This window comes from Silurus aristotelis (genome assembly GCF_946808225.1).
Source record: "Silurus aristotelis genome assembly, chromosome: 6".
NCBI lineage: Eukaryota > Metazoa > Chordata > Actinopteri > Siluriformes > Siluridae > Silurus > Silurus aristotelis.
Genome location: NC_139579.1, coordinates 17,314,662 through 17,330,577, shown reverse-complemented (window position 1 = coordinate 17,330,577; position 15,916 = coordinate 17,314,662). Strand labels below are relative to the sequence as shown.

Below are 15,916 nucleotides of genomic sequence, written 5' to 3'. Positions count from 1 at the left end.
TCATTTCAGGAACTGAGTGACTTTGATTAGAGACAAATTATGATGGCTAGCCATCTGGGTCAGAGCATCTTGAAGTCTTGTGGGGTGTTCTTGGTATGGAGAAATGGAAGAAGATCACATGCAGCAAATTAGTAAATTACACCGCCTTCATCGCAACAGTATTCCCTAATGGCAATGGCCTTTTTCAGAAGGATAATGCTCTATACCACACTGTAGTCCAGTCAAGCATCTGAGGGTTGTTCTGAACTAACACAACAGGGGTAACATCTTGGGCTCAGATACAACAGCACACCTTTAGAGGTTTTGGTTATGAATTTATAAAAGTGGGTTTATATGCTATTGGATCACTCATGCTTTGGTAAATGTAATCACTGAAATATGTTCACTGAATTTGTCCCAGAAGAGAAGTTCATGTACAATATTATAAATGCTGTGTGGTCTTAAGAAGCATTGCTCGCATCCAGTACAGATTGTCCAATGGTATTAAAGAGTGACGTTGACACCAAGTATTATGGATTAATTATAGACAGATTGCAACATTATATCACAGCTACTGTTTACCTCATTTACGTTAGTGGGAAAAATTAAGTATACCTTCCTTCAAGTGCATGTTTTTATTCATACACATAACAGTTGTGGCGCTTGCATCAATCAAATCATCAATCAAATAACCTCAATTGATTACAAGCAAATGTAAACTCAAAAAACAGGTGAGAAAAAATAATTAAACCCTATAATTAAGTAACATGTAACTAAATATGTTAAAGCAAACATTTTATGCAGGAGTTTATCAGTCTCCCCATTTATCTTTCTTTACAACAGTGCTTCAGTTCATCGATTTGAGGTTTGAGGGCATTCATTTATGAACAGATCAAGAAGATTAAGATCACACCACAATATCTTAATGTGGTTGAAGTCTGTTTTTTTACACTGACCATTCAATCATCTTGACCAACTTCAATTAATTGGCCTAACAATGTCTCATGAATATTATGGAAGATAGTGTTTGTCATTTCCCTGGTCCTGTATCTGCAAAACAACTAGTAGGAGGTGTTTGTGCTGATATTCTTTGTTAGTTTTTTGCCAATTTATGGTGCTCTCCATGAGTCTGACACAATTTTTATTTAGGACCTGATCAGTAAAAGCAAAGACTTTGAAGGAAGGTGTACTTTTTTCCATGTCTTCACATGTGGTGTCAAATATGATCAGCCTGCTTTAGTATTGCATTTAATATTCTACTTGTGCAATAATGGCTTTACAGTAAGGCATCATATTCTCATCATGCAACAAAAGAAACTCTGAGAAGTCACTGGTCCAACATGTATGCAATTTCAGTCTTACCTTTCACATAGAAAGAGATTTGTATCAGGATTCCTCTGCCGTTACATTACAAGGAGGAATCCCCCAAGCATAAGTATTACTGATGCTGATTTGCATCTCATCTTAATCAGATACTCTGTAACATGACCTTGGTTTATTCTTTTTCATGCTTCCCAGATCAAGTCTCTGTGTGTGTGTGTGTGTGTGTGTGTGTGTGTGTGTGTGTGTGTGTGTGTGTGTGTGTGTGTGTGTGTGTGTGTGTGTGTGTGTGTGTGTGTGTGTGTGTGTGTGTGTGTGTGTGTGTGTGTGTGTGTGTCAAAAATCAAAATAGCAGCATTGGGTCTTTTGAGACATTCCTCAAAACAGAATCTCTCCATGTCTGCCAAGGTTCTACATACTCTCTTCTGAGCTCTCATCTGCAGCTCATCCCACAGGTTTTGTATGGCATTAGTTTAAAAGACTGTACTGGCCATGTCAAAAGACAGATTCACTGAGCCATTTTGAGTGGATTTAAATGCATGTTCTGGATCATTTGTCCTTCTGAAGAATCTCTTGAAACCCAGTCGCTACAAAAAAGATTTTCATTTAAAAGCTAGAGTTACTTCCATGGACCTTTTAAGTGTATTTATACCCCAGTAAAACAAAAAGCCAAAGGTGTTTGCATGTTCTCATTTTAATCATGGAAACGCTTTCCTGATTGCCCCAACCCCATGATCAACTCATACTCAGATAAAAGCATATATGTAGCATCGGCTCTGATATGTATCAAACTTTAAGTTAATATTCATTCACACTTTCTTCAGCCTATAAATGGCTTAATTCTTTTTGTTTGTTTTTTTACTTAGAAGCTGCTAAATGGACTATAATGCTGATATTGGGAAATATTTGGATTATTTTTCTTTTATTTATTTGTTACTAGTTTTTTTTTTTTTTGTTAGAAAGATCTTGTATTCAGGTATTTTTCACTATGAATTATGCTTTTTTTTTGTTGAAAGATTTTGTATTCAGGTATTTTCCACTATGAATGGTGCTATTGGTATAAATATATTTTTTTTAATTGATAAAACAGATGGGATATTTGGGATTTTTATACAAGATCATCATCTACTTCAATACAATAAAAAGATATTTAAAACTTTGCGAGATTATCAACCATTACTCAGCATGCATTAAGTTGTTCAATCATTTTGGGTTTAACCAGGATTTTTTTTGGTTTTTTTTTATATTTGGACTTTTCCATTTAGAGTCTGGAAATTGTTTGTATAGGTTAATAGATGGTAGTGCACAAGGCCTGGTCAATTTAGTTAATAAGATAATAAGAAGATATTTTGGACAAAGAAAAGAACATAGCAGCAGATCACTTTTTTTCCTCCATGTCTCTCAACACTCTTCAGTATATTATACAATATTTTAAGACATCCCATAATTAAATCCTAACTATTAGCAGTACAAGTGAATAAAGTACAGTACTCCGTTGTGCCTTAATCGGTTAAAAATAGACACAGTTCTTGTTTCCGTTTTTTAAGAATACATGAAAGATTTGCCTCTTGTTAAAAAAATCTGGAAGACACTATTCTCATGCATGTTCAAGCATTCTTTTTTTTGTTGTTGTTGTTCAGTATAAAAACACTAAATTCAAGTTTGATGCATTAATTTAGGGCACAGTATACAACATACTCTAAACCTATAATAAGTTACTTAACTACCCTTAGATAAATATCAATAAATAACAAAGTTCAAGAATTAAAATTCGTTATCCTAACAATTCTTTTCTTTTGCTACCACACTCTTGAATTTGCTAAAAAATATAAATTTTTTATAGCATTTTCTGGCCCATTTTTCTGTATTTCAAGGTGGACTTTCCTGAATTTATTAGTTATTGTGTTCATTTCCTGTTCCTTATCACTCAATATTTTAAAGTAGATGGACTGGTCTGGGAGGTAGGGTACAGAGATGGACAAACAATACAAGCTACACAATAAAATCATCTTTCCTGGATTAATAGGCTGTTAGAGGTTGCCAAAATGAGGCATATCCGAATTTGGGCACTAGTGTAGAAAGTGCGGTTCTCCTCTGTGAGACACTAAAACCACAAACCTTATTCAAGCTGTGGTTTTTTTTTTTTTTCACTGATCCACACAAACTGAATCTTAACATTGCTTTCTCCCATGTGGTAAGCTAGGAGAAAGCTGGAAACATCTTCCGGGAAAAAAAGAAAAGACGAGACAAATAAATGTTTAAAGACGGAGAGAGATATGACAACTCTCACTCAGTCCACTTTCACATAGCCATTGGCATTGGTGGCCACTCCTCTATCTCCTCTTGCTCTCCTTCCTTCTCCTCTTTCTCCTGTAGGACTTCCTCCAACCTGGCCAGGCTCAGAACACTCGTCAAAGCGAAGCCGCAACGTGTTGCGAATGACCAGACGCTCCACAATGAATGATGCGCAGAACCATGGCACGGCGTATTCAGCCGTGATCAGGCCCATGAAGTTGTACTTGAACTGTGAGTAGTCCCAAGGGCAGGCGTCGAATTGACGCAGCAACAGCCCTGTGCCAAACTCCCACATGTATGTCCACAGGGTGTATATGAGACAGCGCAATAGGACATTGCACCGGTCACGTAGGTGCAGGTACATGTGCTCAACAATCAGAATGCAGGTTCCATAGATAAAAAGTGCCCACACACTCGTCACACCAGGGAACTTCCAGTTGCAATTGACCACAAACTCCCATGCTGCAGTAAACATGACTTCGCAGAAGTAGCCATGGATGGCGTACAGATACCACCGTGACAGCGGTGTCAGGGGCTCGGGGGTCATTGCAGTTGCCATGGTGACTGGGCTGCTTGGTCCGTTCACAGCAGATTTTTACTAAAAGAGAGAAAAAATAGCATTGTAGTCAACATATACATAAAACCTCAAGTGTGTTAAAAATGCCAATGTTTTACGGCACACATGTAAATCCAAACTAAGAGCCATAGTACTCCCACACTGTATACTTGAGTTAGTGATGATACATAGATTACCTAACACATAGATTAAAATGGACAAAAGTACAATACTTAAGTGGGTAAATAAGATATACATGGTCGTATAAATTATTCAGTGACAAAACACCAAATTATTATCAGCCGATGCTGTCAATCTTTACACACACACACACACACACACACACACACACACACACACACACACACACACACACACACACAAAGCTCAACCATTCATTTGCCAGCAGTGTATGTCAAACAGCACAAAGCTGAAAGCTGTAGAGAGAGTATTTAGACATTGTCAGTCGATGTTAATTACATTTCAAATGACAATTAAGCATCCACTTGCCTCAGGAGAATTTTGGCAAGTTGCATTAGGATGGAATGTGATAACTGAACTGTAATTCACGCAACCAGTTGCACCCGAAAGTTGAATTCGGCTTTGTCCATGTTTTCTGTTTTAAAAACTTGAAATATACCCGGCTTCATCATGTAATACAAAGCAAAATCAGGCCACTAAACCGATCCCAAATAGCTCTTTTTAAACTAAACATTTTTCTCCTGCAAATAACCATGGAATTAAGCTTGGCTCCCTGATGCTCATCTTAGAAAACCAACCTAAAATCCACCCACCTACTACCCCGGATCAGCCTGACCCAAGCAAACAGTGGAGGTGTGAGTGTTGTGCAACATTCAGGGCTGAGAACCAGAGACTTGCAGTGGCTGTACTGTATGTGAAACCAACAATTTCTCACATAATCTCCAAGTACCAACATAGTCGTGACTAGCCGTTAGTGCAACCAGGTCTGGACCTTGTTAGAAAAGCTACTCTAGTTAAAATTCAATATGCATCCTCCTGATACTCTAGTGTAGCTTACTATATGGAAAATCTAGCAGTGATGAATGATTCTCTACGGACCTCTAAGCACCCAAAGTGAGCACTCAAATTCTGACCACAGATATATTTAAGCTTCATGTTCAGTCATAAGATTCTACCAGATTTTATCTCCTTGTTTTGAGGGATGCAATTTGAATACAGGAGATTCACATCAGATGTACATAAAATCAAATTTTCTCAATAACATTAGATTATATCTTTAATCATGACCAATTTAAATGTATAAATAAAATGCACACAACTAATAATATTGGTAGCCAAATCAGATTGCTGGTTGCGGTACCTTAAGTGATCCCTCGATCTTTGGTTGATTTGTACCCTAACTGTAAACTAGATTGAACTCTTTCATATTAAGCAGTCATAGCAGTTTTCTGAAGAATAAATGCAACACACTGCAGAAATTAAAAAGTAGTAAACTTTCTTTCGGTTTCTCCCCAGGCCGCAGCGGTGAGAGCGCCGCATCCTAACCACTAGACCACCAGCGAACCTTAGAAATCAAAAAGTAGTAACTGGTGTATATTGTATTTATGTGGACCTCACTGAAATTCTGGTCCTGGTTACAACTCTGAGTACCAATTGTGTGGAAATTTTTTAATTTAACAGCACAAGGGAGATACAACACATACTGCTTAATATCATAAAATATTTTGGATATTTAAAAAAAATATTACATTCCATATGGACATACACTACCGTACAACCCATTACTCTTGATACCTTATTGTAACACTGGGAACAATGTTGAACTGCAACAAGCACATAATCAGGTCTGCTAGCTAAATGTAGTATAAAACTACTTTACTCATATTTGTTGCTGCATTAGTTAAACATGACCAGCAGAGTGTAGTGTATCCGATGTAGTAGATAAAGAACATCACACTAGATAAATCTATGTAAACACCATGTAAATATCTGTGAGGGAGATAAAAGCAATCTCAATAGCCACCAAATACAACAAAGAAAACTGATTCTATATCTGTTCCACATAAAAGGATATAGTGGTTCCCTAATACTAATTACTAATAGAAAAAAATTATTACTAATAGAAAATTAGTCCTGAATAAATAAAGAAATACTATAATTTAGTCCACACCAAACACTTTTAGTTAGGATGGATGGTAGGCAAACTGGGATGCAGCAAATAGCTCTCATGTTTTTCACACATGGATCACAGAAAGGATCTGCCATTTGCAGTAAGGGATAATTTGTCATAATCTGCCCCATAGGCTGTACACATTTTAATTCAGTTTCAAAAATTTAAATATAATCCACAGAAAGTCAATGAAGGGGTCTGTATATACAAAGTAAAGAATAATCTGTGCTAAAATACCAATAAAATACCATGCAATATCTTTAAAAACTTGCACAAAGGATTTCATAGACAGAACCAAAAAAAAAAAAGTCTTTATAGAGATGAGACAAAAGAGCTAACATAGGTAAATTTCTTTTACTACCTGATGCACAGCATATCTGCATGTTTGCCTTTAGTCAGTTTGTTTTCATATTCCATCCCCCAGCTGTTGGCTTTTCAGTCAGCACGGGTATTGATTGTTATCCAGTTAGGCTTTTTATTGACACTCCCAGGAACTTAGGCAGGCCAGATTCAGATATGAACTCTCTTTTATAATCTGTTGTGTAAAAGAGTTAATCTAAACCTTCAGGAATTAGAGTGATTTCTGCACAAATGCTTCTAATCTCAGTCATCTGCACATCAATAATTATTGATGTATTAAGAGTGGGATGGCAAACTTTAATTTTCCTGTCAATCAGGGTGACAGTAGCCAATTTTGGACATCTATGTGGACATCATCTTGTAGGAGTAAGAGGGCAGGTAGCCGTTTCCTCTAGTGTGACAGATTGAGCGGAAAAAGATGAAGATGGCTGGCTTCACATGTATCAGTGGAAGCAGGTGTTAGCCTTTACCCCCCTTGGATGGTAGCCATCATATGAAAGAAATTATTTAGGAATTAAATAGGAATTATTAATAATAAACTATTATTAGTTTCCGGTTTTGACATTTTGTTTTACTATAAATATACAAATTTTACAATTTATACAATTAAGAAACATATCTTAAATATATTTAAAATGTTAAACATTAAGAAACTATTTGTAAACCCCTGGGGTCGTGCCCTTTTCAATACATAATTATGTTAAAATAGTTTTTCTACAGGAACAAGAATCTTGAACAGAAGAAATTTGCTTTACGCTTCCTCTCTGCCGGAGATTGTGTTCAATGAAGTACTGTTCAAGAGACTTTGTAGAAGAACTCCTGTACAGCAACTAAAAATTTCCTAGTGTTCATGTGTGCACCATAATAAAAAAAAAAATCAGTGAACAAGAGTAAGATCCGCTGAAGATACCATGAAAAATAACACGGTTTTCCATAAATACATTGCTGTTGAAAAAACATTGCTGTTTGGTAAAGACCCCCTGCATGTTCCACAGCACTGTTAGACCAACATCCTGTGCTCTGATCAGACGTTTGTGGTGAATGTTTACAATATCATGCTTTGAAAAACAAACCCCCGTACTAAATATAAAAGGAAATCTTTTCATCTGTGAAGCAGAGCGCAGGGCCAAAATAGCCTGTGTGGATTGAAGTGACTGAAACCAAAGTAAACCTATACACAGTATATGGATAAGTTTGAGGAGAGCTGACCACACGATTCATGTGTGCTTTTTGAACATACCATTCCACATTTGGTCCCAATTTGCTTTTATAATAACCTTTATTCTTCTTGGAAGAAGTTCCACTAGCTTTTGGAGTGCCTAGTAAAGTATTGATGGAGGATGAGATGACCTGGGGTGCAGATAGCAGTCCAAATCATTCCAAAGGTGTTCAACAGTTTGGGGAAGAATCACGTATGGCTGGAAAAGTCAAATGTTCTAATACTTTTGTCCATAAAGTGTACTTTCTCTCAGATTTTTCTCCTTACATCCACACTGGGACAGCATTTTTGTCCAGCATAAACAGGGCATTCCAAAACACAAGTGAATTCATCTAAAAAGACCATTTTTGTGTTGCAGTGTAAACTGAGAATACTAAGACATTTAAACGATAACATTTTAGTCATGCGACCTATTCAACTTAAAACAAACACCATGGTGGCTGATGCTGTACTGCAGCTATTGTGCCTGCAATCCAGTTTGATCAGTTTGATTAAAGAATAATGTCACTGGTACAACCTTTACATTGCATTATTTTTCAAAGGGGGACAGAATGTTCACACACAATTTAATTGAAAGTGACATAGACCAAAGCTAATAGTCCAGTTCTCATTCTCAGACCTTTCTGTGTTGATCAGTAATTTCTGAACACCTTTGAGGACACTACAGTAGACAGAGTGTAGTAAAGTGTTTTAAAACAAACATTTTCAACCCTGGATCTGGATTAATGTGGATGTAACTTTACTCGTATGTTCTCGTATCATAGTAACCCAACTAATCACCTACATAGAAAACCTTACATTGGGTTAATCTAGAGAAGCTCTATTAGCATACTCTGAAAATAAATAAAAAATATATAATTTAAGCAAAATGATTATATTTACACTACTTGAAATTAACTCTCAATTGCATAAAGCAATTCGCAAACTGAAATATTTGTGATAAAAACAGTGAGTTTTAATTGACGTCATGCTGTCTGTGGTAATGAAACAGCTCGCGTATCCTCTCATAAATGCTGGCTTTTAAGTTGTATGTAAACAAATCAGCTCAGAATTTTCCGACTCCAGGAATAGATCCTTTCAACCTGCTCATAATGGGTACATTAATATTACATGACATAATAGTCCAGTATAGATTCAAGCAACATGATCCCCAGACAAGCTATATTGTTTTACTGTAGGAAAAGCAATTTACAAAATAATGTAATGAATATATGTGGAAAGATGGCAGGAAATGCATTACATTAAATGACAGGAGTCTTGATCTAAAATATGGAACATATTTTTGGGTCATAGAAGGTCATTGTGATTAATCAGTAGATTTCACAGTTCATAAATATTTTGACATCAACAAAGACATCAACAAATTATTCTTCTTTTAGTTCTATCAGTGTATACTGGGTGAGAAATAAAGTGCATACTTGAGGAATTTACATTCAAATCAGCTCAATAGTGAAGAGAAATAGTCTACAGCACGACAGTTAAGTCATATCACATCACCAATAACACCATGCCCTGTTGTGTTTTATTTATTACTTTATGTTGGGTCAACACCTAAAGTGAAAATTGCAATTAATGTTTCCATTCCAGCTCCACTGAGGTACAAGTGTATCGCTGACATGGCAACTGTTGGACATTTTTTTCCAACAGCTGGAATCCAATTACAAACTGAATTGGTCAGGTCTATATCCACTATCTAAATACTCCCCAATTAGTGAATTCAAAATGTATTTGTTCTATTAAGGAAAAATATATTTTGTGGTTTTTAAAGTAGAGGTAAAGTTTTCTATACGTTTGTTTTTTTGTACAAGATATACCATTATTATATTGTTTCAGGTCCTCTCTTAAAATGTTACACATTCGAAGGCAAATATACATTTCATTTATTTCCATTTTTGTTGTGATGTACAAAATTCAGATTCAAATTTTGTTACAGGTGTGCATGATACAGAACAAATTTGATACAATAAAGAGGGTCTTTTCCAAGTTCTTTTCCAAGTCTTTTTTTCCAAGAACTTCCAAGTTTGGCAACACAGTGGAAACTGAGGAAAAAAAATTGGGTTACAACACTAGAATATAAAATTATTTCACTAAGATTTGTTAAGTTCAATGCATTCAATTGAAACTAATCATCATAATCAATGGGACAATAAATGACAGAATTCTATTTGTTTGTGTCTGTGAGCAGATCAAATACACTATGTATTTCTTTACACTCATTACTATAGTGGTATTATATGTAAAAAGTGACAGGTAGTACTTGTGTACTCACTGAAGAAATCCAGGTGGTTTTAAGATGAAGTAAGGTCGTTTTCTTGCTGAAAGTCAGAGTTCTACAATGAACACTGTTCAGATCGTTTTGTCCTTTAAAAGCTGCTGACAAACCATTATAGAAACATTACCTGTTCTAATTAATTGCTTTGTCTAAGATTCTTGAATGCCATGCTCAGTATTCTGCATGACATGAACTCTAGAAGTGCCCCGTTTACTACTTTCTGACACTGGAAGTATTGACTACCATGCATTCTTACTCTCTCAATGTGTAGCGCTAGCTGATGGGGACTTTGGGTTCCTGCCACAATTTCACTCCACTCTGCACAAAATAAATGGCAGTCGATCAATAGCACAGGCAGCTCAGTTACTTTCAGGGCAGCATGTTGGCTCTCGAGTGCAAAGAGCCTTCATTCTTCCGATCAGATATGATTTTCACTGATAGGACTCTAGAGCAGAGGGCCAGTATCTAAAGCTCATATTTCTAATAGCACAGGATGTAGTGTTTTTATTGTCCTTTTGCACATACACACAAGCATTTTGTGCATTGTTTGGGTGCTGAATTTGATTTTAAAGGAATTGTTTTCATATTGGTGGATCATATTACTTTAGATTAAAACGTTTCTTTTTTTATTGCTAGTGAAAAAAAAAAAGTAAAGAAAAAAACAAAGAAAAAAAAAAACACTGGAAAATATTAATACTATATAGCATACATATTCGTGAGCTTAATGTTTTATGGGGTTTTAAATTCGGAGTCTGAGGCCTCTACAACAATCTTGCCAACGCTTTCCATTCAAAAGCTCTGTGACTGGTTTTGCCAAATTTGCATGGGTAGGATTTTACTATTAAAATTATCTTTTATTTTCTCCTTTGACTAACTTAAATTTCACCCCATAGCCTTATTGCAACAAAGCTTTCACACAATGTCATAAAGTATGCCATAGTTTAGACGCCCCTCAATATTTGAATTGAATTTATTGTACTGGCGGTTCAATTCAATGAAAAACTGAGGTCTAACAGCTGCTGCCTTTATCTTCAGTTTTGTGGGCTGAATTAAAGACCCTGAGAATGCCCTAAGCCTAGAACATAATAGTGTTCATAACGAGGGGATTAGGACCTTCTGAGGCTTAAAAAGGCAAGATTAAGAAACATGAATGTGGAAACTGGCAAGCTGCATAATTAACAAAGCAGCATGATGTAGCATGCATTTCTCAGGTTCATAAGAATTCATGCTGAGTTTGAGATCAGTTGCCTTTGTGCTATAATGAACTACTCCTACTGCATGACTACTACAGCCCCAATCAAGATGGATCGGTTTTATTCTAAGAGGTACTTTAGTTTAAGTGTTACATGTTTCATTTTATTCAGTGTTTACTCCATTACCATTCAAATAATAAATGAAATGCTGACTATTTAAAACATTCAATATTTATTTAATAGCCTTTCTGCGAATTTCCTGTTAAAAAACAAAACAAAACAAAAAAAAAAACTAAAATATAGAATCTTTTATTTGGATTTTGGTCAGTCTCGTACTATAATATGTGATTTTCAGAACACATTTATTTTAATGTCCTGTGCTGCTGAAATGTAGAGGGTGTTACCAGTGACCCTAATTTACTCTTTCAGCCGGGCCATGCCTGCACCCAGCTCTGGCCGTTCAGGGTGAAGAGAGAACTGAACAAACCTGGTAGAGCTTTCTTGTTCTTCATTAGCAGTAATTAAGTGATTACCAAATCTCCTAAGAACATTATACAAACTCTTCAGATAAAAAACAATCCACCTTAAACAGAGTATATGCGGTTCTAATACGATGCTAACTTCTGTCAGTCTAATCACAGGATCCATGCGAGTCTTTTTTTTGGACTTTGAATAGTTCAATTAGACTCTAAAAGAAAATGAACCAGAAAGGATTCAAAGCCAGTATGATTAGCGAAGATACAAGATTTAGATGTGAGGTGTTAAAACCGCCTGCAGTGCAGAGGAACTCAGTTCACTCAAGCCAAATCCGCATTTAATCAGTTGTGCTCTGAGGATTAGACCGACTTTGGATCAGGTGCTCGAGTGCTCTGGATAGTGTAGGGCACTTTTGCCTGGAGCACAAGGGCAAATTTTCAGCACTTTATTTCCCCCTCTGGACCATGTGGGAACAGTCATGCACAACTTAATAATCACATCTCTGTACTAAAGTCTCTGTCGACCAGACTGTCCATTTTATGACTGTGTACAGCAGGTGTGTCTAACAGGTAGAAAGACATGGAAGTAATGTAATTATTTTCACCTATTTTTTTACTATAACTTGTCCTGAGGCTTGGATCATGGTACACGTTTCTAGACACCTGATCATAAGATCCTATTTCACAGTTAATACATATTTAATGTTATAATAACCTGCACTCTCAGATTTTGGAGTATGGTTGCAGAGATTTGTGTAGTATTAGTAGTCAGGTACTGATATAGGGTAAGGAGGCCTGGGGTGCAGTCAGGGTCCCAATTCATCCCAAAGGTTTTCAAATGTGCGAGGATGGATCTCTAACAGTTCACTTAAAATCTTTCACTCCAACCCATGTAAACCATATCTTCATGGAGCTCGCTTTTTGCTATGGGTCACTGTAAGGCTGGAACAGGTTTGGGTTTTATAGTACAAGTGAAGGGAAGATATAATTCTACCGCATCCAAAGAAAATGTTGTGCATCCAATTTTGTGCAGTTTGAGGAAGAACCACATATGGATAAAAGTTCAGGCGTCCCATTAATTTTGTTCATATAACGTAGTTTTTGCTTTTTAATGCGGGGACTAGGAACATTTTGCATAGATTTACTCAGAAACCAGTTTGTTTTTATGTAAACTGGCTAATCCAATATAAATAAAGTTGTACAGATCTGTAACTAGATAGTATCCACTTTTAATAACTAAATCAAATAAATTATATAGACATGTTACTGGTAAGATCATATCAGTTCAAAATGACAATTAAAGAAATGGAAAACATGGCCTATAATCAGAGTAATATGTATTCATATATTTTTTTTTGTATCTGAGAAAACCGTTTCAATATGTAGTTTCATTACATTTACATACATTTCACTGTATGTAAATTACAGGGGGGGTTTATTATTATTATTATTATTATTATTATTATTATTATTATTATTTTGATTGATATTGTAAAAAAATTTATTTCTGGAGACTGAAATCTCCAACATTGTCTTGTCAAGCCAAAAATAAATAAAAAAATAAAGCTGGTGCAGGTTTATTTTTTTTAGAAGACATGATAACGTAAGATCATAGAGGAGATAACACAAAGATAGCAAAGTAACTATGTGAATATTTGGCATTATGGCATTCACTTTTCTTCAATGTGGACATAACTTCAGTGTGTAGCCTTGGGTATGGGCATGAACTATTTGTTTTTTTGCAATCTAGTTTATTTCTTTAAATCAAAAATGTAAAGGTGCATAACATAATAGTGCGCATATATATATATATATATATATATATATATATAGAGAGAGAGAGAGAGAGAGAGAGAGAGAGAGAGAGAGAGAGAGAGAGAGAGAGAGAGAGAGAGAGAGAGAGAGAGAGAGAGAGAAAGTTATAAAAATGGTGTGTATATTTTCATGTTCAGTGCAGAAAATCAGCCGAGCACATCAAGTTGCATAGTTTTAGTACGAGTTCCTCATCAGGACGAATACAAAGCGGAAGAGAAGAGCGCACAGGGGGATCAGATCAGACCGGCAAAAGCGTGAAAAAGCCGCAAAGCCAAGACGCGCTATTCCGTCTTTGGTTCACTCCAGATCACCTCAACCTCAACACGGCCAGGCTTCGGTTTAAAAGCAGACAGATCGGTCGTGACAACATACCTGAATGAACCCGTCCCACAGCTCCCTCACTACGGCAGTGTATTAGAGCAGTGAGTGCGCCACTATACGCGTGCGCGTGTTTGTGTGCGTGTAACCACCGGCACTTCTCCATGCAGCGTCTGACCAAATGACGCTGAACTGAATTCTTCATGAGACTGTCCAGCATTGAGCTCCATCACCGCTGTGTGTGTTACTAACCACCTATATTCAGTAAAACGTTTTTATAGCTAAATACATGAACAATCCACCTGGAGCAGGATGAGATCAGGTGCGTGACGGAAAGTAAATAAATAAACGAACGAATAAATAAATAAATATCAGATGGTCGATCATTGGTGCTCTCTCGAGATGGTCAAAAATGTAAAGCTGTGCGAATTAATGCTAAGGGGGACCCTCTGATATAATAATGATAATAATAATAATAATAATAATAATAATGACAATAATGGTATAAACAGGCCTGGAAGTGCAGCAGTGAAGGAAAATAAAGCCTATCGTGATGTGTAACAAGTCGAGGTTTTGGGTAAAAGTCGGCGAGGCTTACCGTGCTTTTATTGTCGGGCTGCGGCGCGTGCGGCATCGACCCTCTGCGAGTTCATTGTAGTCATGCAGAGGACAAGAGACAAAACAGGAACATGGTCGTATAGGTTCCTTCTTGTTGTGTGTTTGCCCCGGCTAACCTCCCTCTCTCCTCCCTTACTCTCCTCTCCAATGATAACTGACACATTTTCCTTCACTGCAGCAGAAACAGCACATGCTCAGAGCCGCGCTCCGGCGTCCGAAACTACAGAGCTGTGCTCAGTGTTAACTGCTTCAGTGCTGGAGTGCTGCTCTACAGCACACTGCAATACAATGCACTGCACTGCAATGACACACAAGGTTAAAGGTCGTCCCCCAAGAAGGTTAGAAAGGATGCATCTGAATGTTAGTCCTGAATTTTCATAATTCTCTCTCTCTCTATATATATATATATATATAAAAAATACATCACAATGTCCTGCCATAAGGACACCCAAGTCCTTTGTTGTGCATAAAACTACCTTACAAGGTGCTTTCAAAGCTCACCAGTTCATGATTTACCCACTGTTTTGTCCTCGTAATTGTCTGACAAAATCACATACATTTTCGGAAACCACTTCATCCGGGTCAGGGTTGTGTTGGATCCAGAGCATATCCCAGGAATACTGTGTGAAAGGTGGGAATACAGCTTATATACAACAACAGACCATCGCACACATTCACCCCACTCACGCCTTAAGGCAATTTCAGATCGCCAATCCACCTGCTCATACCTCAGAGAGGTATGAAGAACGACACCGGGAGACAATGTAAAAACATTTTCAGTTCTCTGCACCATCGCTAACCAACTATTTTTGAAAACAAATAAAATAATTGGTTATTCTATGCAGTAAAATTGCGCACACAGTTCTGGAATGTATGATAGATAGGCCTCTCTTGCCCACTAGGCTCTCATCACTTAAGTTCTTTGGAGAGCATTCATCACTAATGTCTTAGGTATGCTTTCTAAATTATTCTTCCTTATACCTTGTTATAGGGGTCTACAAAGAAATTTCAGAATGCTGAATAGGACCATTTTTCTAAGTTTGTGTGATCGTATTTAAAGACAAAAAAAAAAAAAAGAAAAAAAAGGCTTGGGATGCTGTTGTAAAAGCAAAACCCTTTGCTGAAGCTTCTACAAAACACCTATAGGGTTCCCCCTGGGGGACAAACTGAAGGCCACAAGCATAAATCTGACCTTGCTAAGACTGGAGCACGAGGCTGGACACAGACACAGAATATAAATACTGACAGTGTTCATTGTAACCTGGTATTGTAGATAAATGAAGCAGTAATTTTATTTCGTCCATAATTTATAACTGATCAGATGAAATGGCTTCTCAATGATT

The 15,916-nt window shown here is 36.7% G+C and overlaps 1 protein-coding gene across 1 annotated transcript; it reads right to left on the bottom strand.

Moving 5' to 3' along the window:
- Positions 1 to 1,975: 1,975 nt before the first annotated feature.
- tmem229b (transmembrane protein 229B) lies at positions 1,976 to 14,880 on the bottom strand. Its single transcript, XM_083543486.1, has 2 exons — positions 14,554 to 14,880; positions 1,976 to 4,192 (listed from the first exon to the last, which is right to left on the bottom strand). Exon 2 carries the CDS (start codon positions 4,151 to 4,153, stop codon positions 3,590 to 3,592), a length of 564 nt encoding a protein of 187 aa, XP_083399612.1. The 5' UTR covers positions 4,154 to 4,192; positions 14,554 to 14,880; the 3' UTR covers positions 1,976 to 3,589.
- Positions 14,881 to 15,916: the final 1,036 nt, after the last annotated feature.